Source organism: Ictidomys tridecemlineatus, chromosome 11, assembly GCF_052094955.1.
Source record: "Ictidomys tridecemlineatus isolate mIctTri1 chromosome 11, mIctTri1.hap1, whole genome shotgun sequence".
NCBI classification, from domain to species: Eukaryota; Metazoa; Chordata; class Mammalia; order Rodentia; family Sciuridae; genus Ictidomys; species Ictidomys tridecemlineatus.
In genome coordinates, this window is record NC_135487.1 from 8,289,888 (window position 1) to 8,304,522 (window position 14,635).

The 14,635-nt window shown below is 54.3% G+C and overlaps 1 protein-coding gene across 1 annotated transcript; it reads left to right on the top strand.

Moving 5' to 3' along the window:
* The first annotated feature begins 7,892 nt into the window (after window positions 1–7,892).
* LOC144367693 (arylacetamide deacetylase-like 4) lies at window positions 7,893–14,407 on the top strand. The gene is given in 5 exon segments (XM_078024906.1): window positions 7,893–8,060; window positions 10,813–11,029; window positions 12,961–13,024; window positions 13,566–13,762; window positions 13,765–14,407. Coding segments are annotated over 5 exon segments (1,221 nt in total). The 3' UTR covers window positions 14,340–14,407.
* Window positions 14,408–14,635: the final 228 nt, after the last annotated feature.

Here is a 14,635-nt window from a genome sequence, read left to right on the forward strand (position 1 = left end):
TTTACTCAGCCACAAAGAGGAATGAAATCATGTCATTTGCTGCCCAATGGATGGAACAGGAGACCATGAAGCTAAGTGGAATAATCCAGATTCAGAAAGTCAAGAGTCCAATATTTTCTGTCTTAAGCAGAAAACGCAATATAATGACGATCTCAGGAAAATGGAAGGGAGCCCAGAAATGGAAGGGGAGGAGAAGCGACTCAGTACCAAGCACTCTTCTAGGTGCTGTGGGTACAGGAATGGAGAGGCAGGCGAAAGTTCCGCCTGGGGGCCTGGAACTGTGCTGGCTGTGGGTCCTCCTTAGTTAGGGAACCTCAGGTGGTGACCTTCATTGGCCACCTGTAAGGGCCTCTGTACCTGTAAGTGAGGTAGTTTGTGTAAGGGTTCTCAGACACCAAGGTCCTGGTGATGTACAGGAGCTGTCCCTTCAATGATGGGTGTCCTCACAAGAGGCAGGACGGGGGAAGACCCATGGAGACCTAGGGAAAAGGCCATGTGTAATCGAGGGAAGAGACTGGAGTGTGTCCTGCAAACAAAGTCAAACCCCGTGGCTCGGACAGGATGCTACCCCAGTGCCTCAGAGAACCTGGCCTCACCACCTCCTTGATTTCAGACCTGAGAGAGAAGACACTCCTGCTGCTCTACACCCTCCAGTCTGTGATGATTTGTCGTGGCTGCTCTGTGACGTGATTATGGGGCTTATTTACCAGCAGAGCAAGTGAGTTAGGAATAAGAGGCAGATTATGCTAGTGCTGCAGGACAAGAGCAGAGGACTCTCACAAGGGTCTTTGGTGGAGGTTGGCCGTAGAAGTCAGAAAGGTCTCTCACACATGGTGAGTTTGAGCAGCAACCCAAAGACGGACCACAATGTGACCCGAGCCCAGGCAGAGGGAACAGCGGGGCAAAGCCTCTGAGAAAGAAAGGGATGGTGGGCCCGAGGAACAGCGGGCCAGGGTGGCCGGAGCACCCAGGAAGGCCAGAGGCAAGAGCAAGGCAGGGGATTGGAGGAAGGGCCGGCCTCCCAGGGTGCTGATCTCAAGGTAAGGAATTTGGATTTTGATTCCAGTGCTGGGAAAACAGTCAAGACCTTCCTTATGTAGAGGAATAACATGGGCTGACTCATGTTTTTAAAATCACTTTGATTTGACAGGTCTCCAAAAATTATATGCAGAAGTAGCATATGACCCTGCAATGCCACTCACTCCTGGGTATTGGTCCAAAAGAATTGAAAACAAGAACTCAGGTATTTGTTCATGAATCTCATAATGACCACATGATTTCAATAGGCCCATGCTGAACTTCAACAGATGAACAGATAAACAAACTGTGTTATATTCACATGATGGAATATTATTCAACTATGAAAAATCATGGGTAAAATGAGGTCAGATCACAAGGGGTATCAATTCCTAGGGTAAGACAAATGTTTATACCAAGAGAGAGGAAGTGCATCTGGGGGCTCTGGGGCCCTTCTGTCTCCAAAGTGCATCTGGAAGAAGTGCTTAGTGTGCATGCCTGAGACTGTTGCTTTGCTCTGCAAGACACTGCTGTCTCAGCCAGTGAAGCCTGAGGCCTGCCAACAGCTCTCTAAGGGACTTGGAAAGCTGATGTTACTCCAGTCAAGCCCTGAGATGACAACAGTCCTGGTTTAAACTCCATCCCAGCCAGTGAGACCCCAAGCCAGGGGCACCTGGCTAGGCCATGTCCAGGGTTATACCCCCAAGAGGCTGCAGGGGGATGGATTTTTTTGCAGTTTTCAGACTCAAAGTTGGGGGATGACTTGTTACGCAGCTGTAGAGAACTCATACACATTTTACATACCCAGAAAGGCGACTGCCAACAGAAACCTAAAGATGTGATTGGTACAATTGAACTTCTAGTCATGCTGTAGACATGCTGGTGTTTCCCTGGGCCCCTACAGAGCAGGGACCATAGGCTCCTGCCCTTGGAGCTGGTGGATTGTATCTTACCTTTGCTGTTTGCATTACCACCCACCCAACCACTCAGAAGCACTAAGGAGCCCACCCTAAACAGGAAGTCATTGCTGAGGGGAGTGCCCAACTTCCCTTGGGTTCTTCTACTTTGTAAGCCAGGGGTGACCTAGGAGAAGGCCACACAGAGATGGGCTCCCTAATTTCAATCAAGATGAGATCACAGGACAACAGAGGACACCTGACAGCACTGCTCCACCCCAGGCAAGGTGGCTGGCCTGGGCATAAAAGCAGGAGTGCCCACGGGGTGCTGGCAGGAGAGAGGGATTGTAGTGTCCCAGGATCAGGAGGTGTAGTTGGTTCCTTAGGGGACCTTGGGACGTGCCCAGAGAAACCTGCTGCAGGTCTAGTGGTCAGAAAACGACCGAGGATCCACAGTGGCCCAGCCTCTCCCCACGCTCCAATCCCAAGTCCCTTCACAGATCGGAGCCCCTGGATCGCTGTGGAGGTCAGTGTCCGGCAAGAAAGACCCCGCGTCTGTGTTTGAAGAACAGATTGTAGTTTTTAAATGTTTTGTTTATTCGTTTTTTTTGAGACGGGTCTCTTATTGTTGCCCAGCGTGGCCTTGAGCTCCTGGTGTCCTGCCTTCCGAGTAACCTGGATTCCAGGTGTGAGGGCCTCAGGACCACGAGACACTGGCCGGGGACTGATGCTGCACTGGGGGGTGTAGCCGTGACCCTGTGGCTCCCAGCGAGAGTGGGGCTCACCGTGGCTGGGTGAGCAAGAGAGCCTTGCCTCTGATGGGCCACTGGATCCACCCACACACCTGCTTGTGATGTCCCTCGGGCTGGAATGGGTCATCGCAGTAGATGCAGAACCCCACACTGGCTCTCTGTGGTCAGCAGGGCCATGTGGACCTCCTCCTCCCCACCAAGATAGTGATCCAGGGTCAGAGCGCATCCCACAGGGCTCTGCAGAGCGAAATTCGACCCTAACAGCCTGCAGAGAAGCACCTTGCACAGCCTGGCTTAACTCAGCAGTTTGGAACGTACAGGAGTGGATGACCCCAGAGTCGCTCATGCAGGACTCTGCTTGCAGCTGCTCCCAGCTCTGGTGTCTTTGTTGCGCCAGGTAAGCACAGCCCCAGGCACTTGCCAAGCTGCCACTCACCCATCTGATGCCCTTTGCTCCCATCCAGTGAATGAGGACAGAAGCCATCTGTGGCTCCAGGCACCTTCGTGGTTCCTCCTCCAGCTTCTTCTATTCTGCTCTTTGCTGTGGGACGGCACCGTCCTCGGGGGTCCTCAATGTCTTGACAGCTCAGGAAACGGCACAAGAAGGCAGGGTGCTGGAGGCGGGCAGCAGGAAGGCAGCTGTGGAGAGCACCTGAGGGGGCACATGCAAGAGGAGACGGGAAAATAAAGCACCAGCCACCGCAGGAGGGTCAGCTCCATGAATGTCTCAAGGTGAGGAGGGCGGAGTCACCCCTTCCACGGTCCAAGGCAGGTCAGGGCACCTGTACCCCAACCATGAAGGTGCTCTGTTGAGAGCCACAGCCAAAGGGGCCCCAGCAAACTTCCAGCTGCCGGCTGATGATCCAGCTGCCAGCAAACTTTCAGTTGCCGGCTGATGATTGGCTCACAGTGGCCCCAGCAACATCTAGCTGATTGGCTCCTCTGCGGTGATGTTCATTGGGCTGTTTCCCTGCCCTTCAGACTGCCAGCTGATGATTGGCTCACAGTGGCCCCAGCAACATCTAGCTGATTGGCTCCTCTGCGGTGATGTTCATTGGGCTGTTTCCCTGCCCTTCAGACTGCCAGCTGATGATTGGCTCACAGCGGCCCCAGCAACATCTAGCTGATTGGCTCCTCCACGGAGCTGCTCATTGGGTGACTTCTTTGGCTCTGCCCACGCAACCCAGCCAATCGGCCTCAAGAGCAGGAGGATTGTGGGAGGTTGAGAGGCTGGTGTGGGGGAGAGAGGCTTGTGGAAGCCGGTGGTGGCAGTTGGGCTCTGAGGGTTTTTCCCTGGAGCTGTTTTGTTTGGCGTTTGTAGTTCTAAAAATAAAGTTAGTTTCTTTTTGACAAGTGGCTCCTGATTTGTGCCAAGCCGGACTTCGGCAGTGCTCCATGACCCAGAGGCCTCTTGGGATTTGGGAGGCAACATACCCACAGGTGTGTCAGCGACTGCAACCTCACCACCAAGGCCCTGGAACCTGCTGCCAGCTTTGATGGGGATCAGAGCAAGAGAAGGCTCTGGAGCAAGTTCAGGTGGTCACAGGGGCTCCTCTGCTGCTTGGGAACCCAGTGGCACATGACCAGCCGGCCAGCATGCCCACTGGACACTCCATCCACCGGTGGCCTGTGACTAATGTTGGTCCCACTCGGTGGGCCCCCAAAAGGCAAAGACCGCCCTCTTCTCAGGGGCCCCATAAGCATTCTTGGAAATGTACTTCTTGTGTGAAGCCACATAGGAACTTGTCCTGCTTCCTAAAATACAGGCGTTACAGTTGTTCGCTTTCCTCCTAAGAGGCAAGGCTCTGAGGTTAAGGACACAGCGCCAAGGCCTGAAGCAGGCCAGCCCCAGCTCACTTTCCAGGGCTGGGATGGCTGAGAGCATTGCGTTAGGTTTTCTGTGCAACTGCTAACACACCCTGTCGTGCCTAGATGGGTGCCTCAGGCCAAACAGGAAAACCAACACAAAACAGGTGGAGGGCCACCTGCCTTCCTAAGGTGAACTCTGATGGCTCCTCACTCTGGTGCCACTGATGGAGTTGGCGTGGGGTAGTCCTGCTGCCTGAATCTGGTGGGCAGAGTCCTCAGTGAAGTGCTGCAGAAGGTCAGCTGAAGACCTCCAGCCTGTGTCACCCACCAGCACTGCGGCTGCGGGAGACGAACGGTCCAGGGGAGGTCTACCAGAGGCCAAGACCCTGCTGACCTGAGGGATGCATGGAGACCCTTCTCCCTGGGTCTCTCCTGTTGCTGTGCTTGTTGGCATCAGAGGCTCTGTGGCCTCAGAAGCACACTGTGTTGTTGAAGGAGGGCAGAGCTGACGACCTTGCAAGACAGAGATGGAGCTTCTTCCTGGAGCAGAGGTGAGTGTGCTCACCGCCCAGCGAGCGTGACGAGCTCAGTGGGGACAGGTGGGGCAGGTGTGTTTGCCTGGAAAAGGCTCAGGTTCCTTAAGTCTGGGTTCTTCAGCTGTGCTGAGGCCTGCCCTGTGTACAGTGACCAAGGAAGCTGTTCAGGAGGATCAGGAGTTCAAGTCCAGCCGAGACAATGTAAAGAGACCCAGACTAAATTCATTAACTAACTAATTACTTTGAAAAGAAAATACACCCTTGAGACACAGATGCAGGGTCTTCCCTGCAGGAGACCTGAACTCACTTCCCTCCAGGGACTCAGACCCATAAAATGAGTTGGGGGTTGGGTTTGCAGACCAGGAGGGAGGTCGGGGTGAGAAACTGATGTGACTCCATTTCACCAGCTTCTACCTCAAGGCCTGTCCTAAGGAAGGAGGTATGACCCTCGCCCTGGGAGACCACTCCTAGGCACATACCCACCCTGCTGAGTTGTTTGTCTGCAAATAACAGGAGAGAGCTGCAGCACCAGGTGTCCCCGACTCAGTTAGGCTAGGTGAGGACCCATAGCAACCCCCTAGCAACCACCAATCAGCATGAGACAGGGAAAATACCTGGGATGCCAGATGACCCCCCAGTAGTTTATGGTGGTTGATAACATGTGGGAAACCATGTAGTTCAGCAGTACTCCCCTCGTGGCCTAAACCAATCAGTTCAAAGGAATCCCCCTCTTGTACTAACCAATCACCTCTACCCAACTTATTTCCACCAGTGAATGTGCTTGCTAATCAATGTTAAGAATGGTGTTTGATTTTCCGAGGTATGGAATGATTTGCTGTGTGATGTTGTGACGCATAGAGTATCCCCCCAAACCTGTAAAATCTCACTGAACAAAGGACTCACTTCCTGGGACCGCTGCGTGGGAAACGGTTGTGAGTCTAGGCTCGAGCTTGCAATAAAGACTCTGTGTGATTGCACTGGATTCGACTCCTGGAGGTCTAGTGGGGTCCCCCGAACCTGGCATTGCAGGGGCTCCATGTGTTTGCTTCCTAGGTTGATGGCCACTAGACCTGTGACACGTTTCTCTTGTGTACATCCTGAATTTCTCTAATAAACTGACAGTATATTTCATGCCTGGGACAAAGGATCATTTGACAAAGGTTAGCATCTCAGTGGCCCGAGGTGCTGGTCCCCGGCGCTTCCCTCTGGCGTTTTATTGGATTGAAATTAGGGAGCCCACCTCTATGTGGCCTTCTCCTCCATCACCCAGCTTATAAAGTGTGGGAACCCAAGGGGACTTTGCTAAAGCCGCAGGCACTGTCCTCAGTAATGGATTCCTCTACTGCATTCCTGTACACAGGGAACCTAGACGAGCGCCCAGTGCAGAGGGCCTGCCTCTTCCTCAGGATCTGTGGAAGAATCAAGAATGAGCTGGCTTGTCCCGCTCCTCTTTCTTCTTCTCTGTCTCCGGTAAGGAGCTTCCAGCTCAGAAGGCAAAACGTTAAGAGCCCATCTTTATCGTTGCCAAGGGTTGGACCCAGGGCCTAGTGCAAGCTAAGCCCAGACTAAGCCGAGCCACACCCCATCTCTGAGTGTTTTAAATACAGTGTATGAAGCTGGCATAGTGGCCCAGGCTCCTCAGGAGACTGGGTGAGGACCATCACAAGTTCAAGTCCATCTGGGCAACTTAGCAATATGCTGTTCCAAAAACAAAAACAAAATCTGGGGTCTACCCCAGGAGTACGGGTTTTTGCCTAGCATGCTCCAAGCCCTGGGCTCAGTTTCCAGTACCACTAAAAGTTAAATGAAAATAAGTCATAGTGTGTGACTTTAAAGTGTGCTTACTCAGCGAGACCAACAGATGAAAGGGGGAAGGTCACAGAAAAGGAAGTTTGTTACTCACAGTTCCCAAGATGAGGACGAAGGACCCTTCAGGCTGGCTACCTGGGGAGCAGCAGGGCTGGTCAGGAGGCAGAAAAAAGAGGGAACTGTGGCTCCACAGGATGGAAACGGCCAGGTAGGGTCAGCAGGCTCAGGATTGGACGTTGGAATGACTTCAGCAGGCTCCAGGTTACAGGGGCTGGACCCGGTTGTCTGGTACCTGCCCAGGGTGATTACAGCAGGTGCACAGTGGCCCAGCATGTGAGGACACAGTGAAGGACGCCGCTGAGGAGGGGGCTCTGGATTGGCTGCTTTGCCGTGACACGCGTGCTCGTGGGTGGCGATTCACCCTTTCTCGGTACTGGCCTGCCCTGGGGAGGGCAGTCCCTTAGAGATGGGCAAGGCTGTCGATGTCCAAGCACCAGAGTGCAGAAGACAATCTCAGGCCTCATACAAAGAGTAATTGTGAAGCCGACTTGTGACATCCCCGGAGCAGAGGAGGCCCAGGAACGGGGACAGGAGGCGTGAGACTTGGGTACAGGAGCTTGGCTCTGACACCAATGTCCTTCCTCACTCTGGTTGCCGTGCCACTCAGACCACCTCTCTAATCTCTGACTTCACTCTTGAAAGGAGAGCCACAGGGCACCTGATGTGGTTTCTGGCAATTTCCCTATTCCTCCAGGGGCCTGGCTGGGGTTTGAACTTATCTCCCGGATACCACATCCCCATAGGCATTCCCAGTCCTGCCCGGGGTGGTGAGGGTCAGGGTGGTGTGATAGAGAAGAATACCCCGAGGAAGAAGGTGCCAGTCTTCACTTCAGCAGGGACAGGCTCTCTCCAGGTAGGCATGTGGCACAGTCCCTGTAGATGGAGACCTTTCAGATCTGCCGGAGTGGGCTGTCTGCTGGTTATGAGGTGCCTGGTGTGTGCGGGAGGGAGGTCCATGTGGGCTTCTCCAGGTGACACTGTTTCTTCGGTCACTCTGAAGGAGCAGGAGCACCATGGTTCCCTTGCTGGAGACCCTCCTGGCGGCTTCGAGCATCCTGGGCCTGGGGGTCAGCCTGTGGATCCTGCGGGAGCCTCTGTTGGCCTTCGACATTCCGCCTGCCATCCGCCATCCAGGGAGGTTTTGGATCCTGCACTGCCTCGTGGAGCTGACATTCACCTGGGTAAATTTCCTCTTTGGCTCACGGGTCCTGCCAGGGTCGACCTGAGGGCTCAGGTTCAAAAAGAGGGGACCGCAAGGGAGCATTTTGAAAAGAGCTCCAGGTTCTAACAGGCGAGCTCGTGTTCAAGGAGTCAGTGGCTAGTGGAGTGGCCATGAAATGAGCCCTGGACGTCCTCTCAGTCACTGGCCGGGCAGAGGACACTCAGCAGAAGGAGACACAAGGAGGAGGATTCTGATGAGCAGGACTTTGGCGCTTCTCTGTGGATGAAGCTGGGGAAGGAGAGAGAATGTGGTGTCCCTGCCTGGGAGGGGCCGCGGAGTCCTATAGTCCATCCCGTTGGTGGGAACATGTCCCATTCTTGTCACAGGGAAAGGGCTTTCAGTTGTGTGAGGGTCCAGAGGCTGGGGGTCAGGGGTCTGGTTGTGGATCTGAGTTGAGTGGTCAGAGCCTGCAGGCATCGAGCAGAGCCCTGGGTTTTGATCTCTCCCAGGTGGGTTTGCTGCCTGTGGAAAATGATCCCTTTTCCTACCGTTGAGGGAAACCCCATGGACTCTCCCTCTTAGCTTCTGCCCTGGAGTCCTTGAAATTCAATGCACCAAGGTCAGCTGGACTGGAGACGAATTTCATTTGATATAAATAATTTTGTGTTGCACACGGAGCCCTCTCAGTTAGGGCTTGGAGCCTCCATACCATTTTGCCAAAGAACAATAAAGTTATAGGAAGGGAGGAGATGGGAAGTGGTTTAGGTGTTCAGGGGCAGCAAACTATGAGAAAATAAATACATGGGGAAACTTATGGACGATGAGTGTTAGTTACATGGGTTATCAAGATAGCCATTCAGCCAGTCATTGCAGTGCATGCCTGTAAATCCCAGCTGCTCGGGAGGCCGACGCAGGAGGATTGCGAGTTCAAAGCCAGCCTCAGCAGAAGCGAGGTGCTAAGCGACTCAGTGAGACCCTATCTCTAAATAAAATACAAAATAGGGCTGGGGATGTGGCTCAGTAGTCGAGTGCCCTTGAGTTCAATCCCTGCCACTCCCCACCCCCAAAAAGATGGCCATCTGTCTAGTTTCCACAATGAGTCTAGTGTTCCCTGGTGCTGTCCTTCCTGGTCTGAGCCAGGTTGTCTAGACATTTCCCAAGGGAAATCTATTCTTTGAAGACAAACAAGGGGAAGGCAGGAGGCTTTTGGCTATTATTTTTTTCAACTCAATGTAATCTGGGTACCCATTGGCACATAATGGGTGGCGTATTCTGGTTCCCATTGCATGTGGTGTCTTGGTTGGTGTCCTGAATCTGGCATAAAACTGTTATTGTCCATCGAATCTCATTTAGTGCTGACCTGGTACCATACCTACCAGCGACTTGCTAGAAGTCATTAGCCCGTGAGGTGTCTATCCAGGTGTGACCCCAGTCAATCTGGCTGCAGGGTATGTTCCATGGGACAATGGGCCAAACTGTTCTATTATATCAAGATAGAAGCAAGGTAGGTCCCAAGTTCTGAGAGCAAAGGTCCCTGTAAACAGTTGTGAATGCCCCTGGCCAGCTGAGGACACTGGTGAAAGGCAGAGATGGCCCAGGCAGCCTGCCAAGGCCTCCATCTGCCAGGCCCTGGTTGGGCAACTCAGTAGAGGTGTCTCAACCTCTCTGGACCTTGATGTTCCCAGCCATGATGTAGGTTCCTTTTACTTTTTCATTCTCTGCCTCTGAGAAAAATCAAACCTCTCCATCCTAAGCAGGAGAGGTTTCATTCTGCTGTTGATTTCTGAGCTATTGGAAGAAACTCTTTTCAGTGTGTGGCTCTTTTGTTTCAGGAGCGGGTCTGAGCTGACCAACTCATCCCTGTGGGTTCTCTGGGGCCATAGCACTGGCTGGGCATCTGTCCCGTGCAGGGCCTTCCGCTGCGTGCAGGGTCTGGGGCAGACACAGGGGTCTGGAAAAGATCCACATGGAGGCTGAGGATCTTCAGCCTCCCTGAGGGACAAGGCTGAGGAAAGGAGGGGACAAAACCCGGCCCTCTTTCCAGTACTTAGCAGTGGGATCACAGAGGCCCATCCTCTCGGCCAGGGCTGTGCTGTGTGGAGTCCTCCCTGTCCCCCAGCATGGAGGTAGAGCAGGCGAAGGATGCACACAGCCCCAGGAGGCAGGGAGCCCGTCCTTCCCAGGTGCTGTTCCAGGATCTGAGAACCAAGGCAGAGGCCAAGGACAAGAACTGCAAGGGGAAGGCAAAGCACTAAGTGTCTCTGAGCCTCCTTTGCAGGGAGAGGGGATGGATGGTCCTCAATGCCCTTCGCACCCCTCAGGCCAGGCAGTGCCCCGGAGGGAGGGAAGGCAGGCAGGAGGGCTCTGCAAATGTCAGCCTGGGAGGCAGGGTGGGGGACGCTGCCTTGCTGGGAGGGGACACCGGACAGATGCTGAGTGTTGGGAGGGAGGCACTTGAGCTTCTTGGGGACTGAGTGATCCAGGGGTCACGGGTGCTGGGGAAGGGCCAGGAGCCTTTTGTGGCTGGGACAGGGTGAGCAGAGGAGAGAGGGAGATGGCTTCAGGGGCTGTGGGTGGGGAACCCTGTAGGGCCTTGCAGGTCATTACCTTGAGCCAGACTGGAGGCCACCAGGCCACTGGGGAGTTTGTGTCATGGGGACTTGGTGCAGAGTCCTCAGCTGAGCCCGGCAGTGGCAGGGGCATACCATCTGGGGACAAGTACAGAGAAGTCCTGCAAACAGCCGACTGCTCTCTCCTTCACTCCCCTACAGGGCTACATACTTGAGAAGCTGGGGATTTGCTCCATGCCCAGGCTTGTCCGCTTCCTGCAGGACAGAGTGACCATAAAGAACAACCGTGAAGTGGTGGTAACGGACCTGCGTTTTGGGACAATCCCCGTGAGGCTGTTCCGGCCCAAGGCCACGTCCTCCAGCCTCCGGCGCGGCATCCTCTTCTACCACGGAGGGGGCTCCATGTTCGGCAGCCTGGGTAAGCAGCTTCCCAGGGGTGGGAGGTGAGGGGGTCTGGCTGCTCGCAGAGAGGCTTCTGGGAGAGCCTCCGGGGAGTGAGTCTCCGGAGTCAGAGGCTGGAGATGGAGGGCCTGGGGCTCAGCTCAGTGGATGGGGACTCTGCCTCCATGGCCCATATGCCTATGATGCAATAGTCCCTGAGGGCAGTGACATCTCAGCAGGGCAGACACAGCATGGGGTGTGCACTTGTTTCTGTCTCAGCCTCAATGGAAGTCCCTGCCCCCCAGCTTTACATGGCTGGGTCCCATCGTTCTTCCAGTTGTGTATCAAATGGCCCTTCCCAGATGTGACCCCCCCAACATCTGGTTTAGAAACTGTCTCTGCACTTTCCATGGTGCTACCCAAGACCTTGCTTCCATCCCTGACATCATCCTGGTGAAATGCCTGGCACTTGTCACAATCTGAATGTATCTTGGTTGGCCTTGTGTTTTCTCATTTACTTGGTGTCTGTCTCCACTAAGAATTGAGACCTCAAAAGGACATGGAGGACCTCTGTTGTCTGATTGTCAGGCTTGCCAGTGCCTGGACCATGGCTTTCCTTTTTTGAAGGCAGGCAGGAAGGCAGGCAGGAAGAAAGGCAGGCATCAATTCTTGAACAAATAGCTCGAAGGATGGGTGAAGAGTTACATTTAATGATGTGTTTGCCATGTGTTTGGATGGTGGATGGCGGGAGGAATGAATGGATGGGTGGATGGATGGATGCAGGGACAAAAGACGGATGCCTGTCAACATTTGTCCATATGCATGGACAGCCTTCTCCCCTTGCACCGCCTCCCTTAGTGGAGGGAGTACTTACTGCCACCTGCTGGTGGAAATAACAGTGGCGCCTCTGTACCTGAGGCCTGGCCATGGTTTTCGCTCTCATTCAGAAGGTAACTGGGAGTAAGGTGTCTTTCTGGTCCAAGAAAACTGTTCCCTGTCAGGGGCCCTGGACCCCCCACACCCTGAGTTTTCTGCATGTGCTGAGGGACAATTTCCTTTTCCAGGTATAATCAGGAACGGCTCAGCAAATATTTATTGAGCACCTACTGTATGTTAGATCCTTCCCAGGCACAAAGGACACAGTGGGATTGTGCCTTTGGCTTGTGGCTGTCCGTCAGGGGAGGGGCAGGATGATGCAGAAGAGGATGGACACGTAGGTCGTTTCAAATGCTGATTACACAGGGTGGTGGCATGCAGCGTGATGCAGAGGCATTGAGTTCAGGCTTTCCTAGGAAACAAGGTCCCTGTGCTGTGTGACAATGCATGGTGTGCACCTGTGTACCCAGGTCACGTGGCCCTTTCTGGGGAGGTGACCCTGGCAGGTCATACAATAGTCAGCTGATCTGCGGAGCAGCTTGTGGGCACATGCCTGACCTTGGGGACGTGATGTGTACCTGTGTCTATGGGAGACGGTGCTGAGTCTCTTGGTGGGATGTGGAGGCAGACGTCACCTCCAGGTCCACTCCTGTCAGGGGGGTCCTGCTACATTTGCCCCCCATTCCCAGAGTCTTCCTCTGTCCCTGCTGAACTCCTGCTAAATGAGTGACCATGTCTGGAAAAACGACCCATCCCGCATCACTTATTCCCTGCTCAACATAGATAATGAAACCCTTCTTCCCTGGGGGGCCCACCTGACCCCTTCCCTAGTCCTGGCTTCTGCCACTCCAGGTCCCCAAGCCTTCCTGGCCTCAGTTTCCCCCACTGTAAAGTTAACGTTGCACAAAGTGAGCCCAAGGTCCGTGAGCCCTGGCGTTCAGGAGAGTGGGGCAGGCGTCTGGCTTTGCCCAGGTGGCGCAGCCAAGGCCTCGGAGGAGGCCAGCCTCGGAACAGAGAGCTGGTCTGCCCCCTGCCCGGCCTGGGTGGCGGTGGCCGTCCCTCATGGGCGGCGCCGGGCCTGTCTTCCTGCAGACAGTTACCACAACTTGTGCAGTTTCCTGGCCCGGGAGACGGACTCCGTGCTGCTGTCTGTCGGGTGAGTGTCGCGAGGCAGTGGGGGCTTCTGCGAGGCTGGGAAGGTGGGGGCAGCTGGACGAGTGCAGCCCAGCGCGAGGCCCGGACTCCAGGAGTTGGGCGCAGGCGCAGGCGCAGGCTCAGCACCGCTTGGAGCAGAAGCCTGGGAAGACGTCCACCTCGGGGCAGCGCAGGGACAGACTGTGGGCAGGAGAGCCGGGTCCCTAGGAGGCCACAGCACGAGCCAGGGGCCTGGAGGACACAGCGCAAGGAGGCATCCTACTGGGAGCCAGGGAGCAGCCAGGGGAGGGCCAGTGTCCAAGGGGTGAGTGCCGGGGTGGTGCGGGGGCCCAGAGGCTGGAGACAAGGGCAGCTGTTTGCACCCCACCCTTTCTCTATCACGGGACAACTTCAGGTTGACTGACTTTCACCATCTTTACTTTTGGGTCATCTGAGGATAATAGCTACAGTGGGACAGGCGGTGGGGACCCTGTTTGAGCAGCCTCCAGCGACACCCGCGTCACCCGCGCACACCCGCGTGTTCTGGTCCCTCTCCTCCTTAGGTACCGCAAGGCCCCAGAGCACCATTCCCCTGTGGCCGTCACAGACTGCCTCAACGCCTCCATCTACTTCCTGAAGACCCTGGAAGCCTACGGGGTGGACCCCTCCAGGGTGGTGGCCTGTGGAGAGAGCTTTGGAGGAGGGATTGTGGCCGCAATCACCCAGACCTTGGTGGGCAGAACAGATCTTCCCCAGATCCGGCTCAGGTCCTGATTTATCCCTTTACACAGGCCATCAATTTACAGTTACCCTCCTATCAGCAGAACCCAAATGTCCCATTCCTTTCTCTACAACTCATGCTGACATGTATGTGTTCATACCTGGCCATTGATGTCTCCTGGAAAGACGCCATGTTGAAAGGGGCTTGTATACCCGGTGATTTCTGGGACAAGCACAGGAAGTGGCTCAGCTCTGACAACCTCCCCAAGAGGTTCAGGAGCAAAGACCAGCAACCTGAGACCCTTGCACCTTTTAATGAGGCCGCCTATCTGGAAACCAAACACATTTTGGATGTAGACAATGTACCCCTCATAGCAGAAGACAAGATCATCGCTCAGCTTCCTGAGGCCTTCCTGGTGAGCTGTGAGGTGGACATAGTCCGGGATGACTCCCTTCTGTATAAGAAGCGGTTGGAAGACCAGGGTGTCCGTGTGACCTGGTACCACGTGGAGGATGGCTTTCATGGATGCTTACTTTTATTTGATAAGATGTTTTTATGTTTCCCATGCTCCCTGAATATTATGAATGCTGTAGTCAGTTATGTAAAGGGCTTATGAAGGCCTGGGGATGGAGCTCAATGCTAGAGCATTTGCTTAGCATATAAAAGGCCCTGGGTTTGAGCACCAGCACCAAATAAGTGAATAAATGAATAAATAAATAAATAAAAAGGGAGAGAGAAGTGAAAAGAGAAAAGCCTATGGTGGTAATCCTTTTGCCCTGAGTAGGCCAAAGCATGGATGGTCTCTGTGTAAAACTGGGGTCTTTGGTAAGTTCTGTTGTATTGAGGAGGAATCAGTGAATCAGTGCACAGCCCAAGCTGGGTCCAGGAGAAAGCCACTCACCAATGTCTGGC